The sequence below is a fragment of the Lasioglossum baleicum genome, chromosome 11 (genome assembly GCF_051020765.1).
Source record: "Lasioglossum baleicum chromosome 11, iyLasBale1, whole genome shotgun sequence".
Lineage (NCBI taxonomy): Eukaryota > Metazoa > Arthropoda > Insecta > Hymenoptera > Halictidae > Lasioglossum > Lasioglossum baleicum.
The window spans coordinates 1,399,381-1,404,723 of NC_134939.1; the positions used below are offsets into that span (position 1 = coordinate 1,399,381).

Here is a 5,343-nt window from a genome sequence, read left to right on the forward strand (position 1 = left end):
GCTATAAACAATAATAACTTTTGATATAGGACGATCTAGGAAATGATTTTTGCATGACTACATAGAGGAAAGTATGCTGAAAATATACCATTTTGTCAAATTCTATGACCTCTTATGACTCAAAAGATATTCCTTGCGAAGTCTTGATAATTTTGCAAATTTTCTTCATTACATTTAGCGTAACATTTTTAATGCATTACAAATACTAATTTTCAATTGACAAATAGTAATTTACAGCGTAAAGATAAACCTTTTATTTAAAAAAAAATTGGAAGGAAAATATTAAAAAGGATCGTCAGGGCATCTTAAAGAAGAAAAGCAATTTTTTCCATGAGAAAGGCTATCTTCAAAACTTCCAACTTTAACTGTTTGTTACACTAATGGTTTTTATTAAATTTTATTAATATTTTCATTTTCGAGGTTGAAGGATATTTAGAAAGCAATAAACACTCAACAGATATCTATATGATAGAGTTGGTTTTTGGGCAAAATGTCACTAAATTTCGCGTTTTAGACCACTGTGCGCCGCCGAGGCCAGCCGAGGCCGCCACAGTTCCCCACAATATAGGATGAATGATGATCCCTATGTCGGATCACCAATGTAAGGATTGGTCCAGAAAGGATCACTGATGGTCTTGAATCACACGTGGTGAGCCTACTCTCAACACGTGGAATAATTCAATCGTAGACACTATTAACGAGTGTAAACAATAGTAACAATTTGTTCAGAAAGCACTGAGAAGGTACATAAACTGTACAATGCTGAAATGAGGCAATAAACCGAATTACAATGTAACGGTTCCACGAGCCACAATGGCTGATTGAATTAGCGGAGCAATGAGAAACACGTTTAAACTGTTCGAGCGCACGAGGAAGAAGAGCGATCGACACGATCAGCGTGTCGTTCGGAATAACGCATACGGTCGTGCGCAGGCGCGGCAGCTCCCCACTACGCACAGATGCGGAGTGGTACGCGCGACCCCACAACAAACTTCGGACGTAGATACGGTCCTGACGAAACTCGCGCATGCGCGAAAAAAGCGCCTTACCTACCATCACTGCAATCACTCGCAGCAGAGCGGCCAGGGCCCTAACGCCTTGAGGCAGTTATATTGGCGGCAATGTACCGGTGTTATTGGCAGGACGACTGATGGACGAGAGACGTGACGCGGAACGAGGTAAGTATTGTTAATACTTTTAAAAGTCTTTTTTAAAAGTCTGCGGGGTGCTCAAGCTACCCGATTTCATCGAAATGGTTACGTTACTGAGGCTGAAATTGCCGCGCATGCGCGAAAAACGGTGGGTTCAATCGGAACACTGCGTGGAGAGCGAGTCAGATGTACACAAACAAACGAGACAGAGCGAGCGATGCGATCAACGGCAATCCATCGGCGTAGTCGACGTAGAAATACATACATAGTAGGAATATCTATGAACGGCGCGGCGCATAGTGGGGTATTTGGCCAGTTTAGCGCGCCAAAAGTCAATATTTTTAGTTTGTTTAAAATGAATAAAACTTTTTTCTCATGAACCTGAATATACAGGGTGTTCCAGTTTTCGAGGGCGGCCCCTCGGGATGGTTGAGTGCCAGTCAAGCGCGTCTCCAGGTGGCGGATAGGAGAAACGGCCTGGGCAGCCCGGAATCGGGACGCCGGGGGCCGACGCTGCTATTATAGTAGCATCTGGCCCCCGGTGAACCACCTCTGGGTAACCCAGGTTAGTAGGTGCCATAGGGATCCCCAGCGACCTAAAAACCGTAAGCGGGTGAACGAAAGCCCTACCGCGGACCAACTCCCCCCAAGCCAAGGTGGGAGCTATCGTGCCGAGGGCTGCGTGGCACCAGGGGTAACGTGGTGCTTCAAATGATGCCCACGGGGTACCGGGCGACCCCCGTGGTTCTCTAGCCTTACCCCCACATGTCAGGCTCTGTGGGGTTGAACAGTATACTTCCTAGACTTCTCGTGGGATTTTTTATGGATTTTGAAAATATTATAAATATAAATAATTTAAATATCAACAGCGAGGTCGGAGAAGTGACGACACCCTCGGTGGAGGGGACGTCGCCTACCGACACAGACGTCACAGCTGTGCGCCTGGCTGAGGTAGCATCTACGACAGTAGAGCCACACGAAACCAGGCCCGCTGCTGACACTGTCGATGTGGCGTCCACTGCGGACGCGGGGGCAGACACCGGCTCTGATACCGGGCAGCTCCCGCCCGCTGCTGGGGCCGCCACTAAGTCTAAGACCAGCGGCGCGGCCAGGAAAAGGGCACGCAGAGCCAAATTGGCTCTGGAGAACCAAACACCTGGCCCATCCAAGACCACTGAGGCTGTTGCAGGTGGGGACGCCGGGGTGCGTCGGGGACAAAAAAGGGACCGACAACCCGCAGGCGACACCCCGAACAACCTCTTAAGAAAAAAGGGGGCCTCCTACCAGGCCCCTCTAGCTTCAGGGAAGCAGTGGCTTCGGGCAGAAGGGTTGCTATTACGCTGCCCGGCTACCCGGAGGAACTGTTATCACCTGAGCAGGGCGAAAGTGTCATTCGGGCTCTGGGGGCGGAGATTGACGCCATCCCCGAGGGCCAGGCACCTCCCCTTTTCGATGAGTGCAGGGCGGTGCAGGGCATCATATGGATAACCTGCACCAACCCGGACTCGAAAGCGTAGCTGACAGACACGCTCGTTAAAATTAGGCCTTGGGAGGGCGCATCCCTGACCCTTAGGGAAAGGGAGAGTCTCCCCAGTCATATAAAGGTCAGCACCTTTGTACCAGGCCCCACTGCGAAGAGTGAGGTCCTGCTGCAAAGACTGGCCAAACAAAATCCGGGCCTTCGCACCAACCTCTGGCGGGTGTGGGACCGGAGAGACGCGGACGGGGGGACGCAACTTGTCATGGGCATTGATGTGGACTCCCTGAAGGCCCTAAGATCTAAGGGTCACGTGGCTCATGTGGGCATGGTAAGGGCCCTCTTTAAAGAGGGAACTACCCGCCCCCGCGAGGGCCACAACCCTGGAGCAACCAGCAGCGGGCAGGGGGACACTGCCGCCGCTGTGGCAGCTGGGAGTGACGGGATGGATATTAACCCAATCCAGCCCTCCATGCCCGCTGTCATTGCGGCGACAACCCGTGCCCCCCCCCCCCCCGGAAGCCACCGATGCAGAGGCGACTAGCGCCAGCCTCACAGCACGGCAGGCGCCAGAGACCACGCGGAACCCATCTGTTGGAGACGAGGGCCGCGCAGACACTGGCCCAGAGCCCAAAGAACGGGGAGCCACCAAAACACGGGGGCCCTCAAACAGAGGCACCAGCAGGGGTAGACCTACCGGGGCTACCCTCACTCACAGAATGGGGATCGAGGAGACTCGGAGGAGTAAACAGAAAACCCTGCCGGTCTCCCTCGGAATCCATCAGACCAAGGGCACAAGGTGCAAGCCCGGAGAAAATCCGGGACGGGCTCCCCCCAAGTAGGGGGTAGGAGACTAGCACCTTACGGAGATTCCTCGTAACCCCAACCATGCGAAAAGGCAGACGCCGGAAGCCTCCATGACCTCCGACGGAACCGTATTTTCGCAGATCAACCTGCAACACTGTAAAGCGGCTACGGACTTACTCCAACGACGCATAACAGTGATGCACACAGATATTTTCCTCATACAAGAACCGCGGATACACATGGGGCATGTAGGAGGACTAAAATCGAACTGGGGCACCGTGATACAAGATACCACAGTGGCCGGGCCCAGGGCATGCTTATTAATTAACAAAAAGCTGAATGCTGTGGGCCTAAGAAGCCACTGCTCAAGGGATCTAGCGGCCGCCCTCATAAAAATAAAACTCAATGGCCACATAACCAAACTGGTAGTCTGCTCGGCATACCTGCCGTACGACGCGGAGGAACCACCACCAACGAAAGAACTCAGAGCGCTCGTGCAGGATTGCAGAACCCAGGGACTTCAGTTGGTCATCGGCTGCGATGCAAACTCGCACAACACCCTTTGGGGCAGCTCGGACTGCAACAGGAGGGGCATAGCTCTTCTAGAATTTCTATCTGCTCATCATCTGGAGATTATGAACAGAGGTAACAGACCCACGTTTGTGACTTCACGCAGGCAAGAAGTGATCGACATCACTCTCGGTACTGCTAAGGTGGCACAAACAACTAAAAACTGGCGAGTCTCCGACGAAATTACCCTCTCGGACCATAGACTCATCTCCTTCAGGCTAGAGGGCGAGGCATGCGACGTTCCGACGGGCCCCTACAGGAACCCCAGAGCCTGTGACTGGAGCCTCTACAAAGAGGAGCTAGACACCAGGCTAGGGGGGCTGTACGTGCGCCCCAAAACGACCACTGAGACGGAGTGTGCTGTTGCCGACATTCAATCGGCCGTCACCCAATCTTATGAACTCGCCTGCCCGGCTAAGTCAAGGAAAAGCAGCAAGAAGGTTCCCTGGTGGAGCAATGAGCTCAATAAGACCAGGTCGAAAACCAGAAAGCTGCTTAACAGGGCCATGAAGGTCAACTCTGAGGATGCCTGGAGTACCTACAGGGAATCCCAGAAGGACTTCAAAAGGCTCATTAAATCTTCGAAAAGAGCGGCCTGCAGAAGCTTCTGTGAAGAAACGGAAGCCGTCCCCTTCGTGGCCAGGTTACGCAAGGTCTTTACAAACGGGCCCCTGACCACCTCGATTAAGGACATCACCCTCCCAGACAGGAAGATCGGTGATGACAGTACACCGCTCTTAGAACATCTTCTGGAGGTTCACTTCCCGGGATCTACCCCGTTGGGCCAGGGGCAGCCGACTACCTCGGCTGGCACCAGGAACAATATGGGTGATCGATGGGAGGTTGCCTCTAAGGTGTTCACGAAAGAAAGAGTACTTTGGGCGCTGCAATCTTTCGGCAGATACAAAAGCCCTGGCCTGGACGGCATTCTTCCCGCCATGCTTCAAGAAGGCGCGTCTATTCTGGCTGACCGCCTAAAGGAGGTTTTCCTGGAGAATGGCCAGAGTAGTCTTCATTCCTAAAGTAGAAAAAAGTGACTACAGCTCGGCCAAATCATTCCGGCCGATAAGCCTCACATCCTTCTTACTTAAGACGATGGAACGGCTTGTCGACAGGTATATCAGAGAAACAACGCTGATTCAGACACCTGTGCATGCCAATCAGCATGTCTACCAAAGTGGCAAATCAGTAGAGACGGCGCTCCACCACCTAGTCGGTTTCATTGAAGGAGCACTAGCAAACAAAGAATCGGTCCTCAGCGTTTTCATCGACATCGAGGGTGCCTTCGATAATACGTCCTTCGACGTCTTAGAGAAGGCCCTGGACCGCTTCAACATT

At 52.2% G+C, this 5,343-nt stretch overlaps 1 protein-coding gene across 1 annotated transcript; it reads left to right on the top strand.

The window, feature by feature from the left end:
- Window positions 1–3,545: 3,545 nt before the first annotated feature.
- On the top strand, window positions 3,546–5,027 carry LOC143213650 (uncharacterized). Its single transcript, XM_076433703.1, has one exon. The coding sequence runs from the start codon at window positions 3,546–3,548 to the stop codon at window positions 5,025–5,027; it is 1,482 nt and encodes a 493-aa protein (XP_076289818.1).
- The last annotated feature ends 316 nt before the right edge of the window (window positions 5,028–5,343 follow it).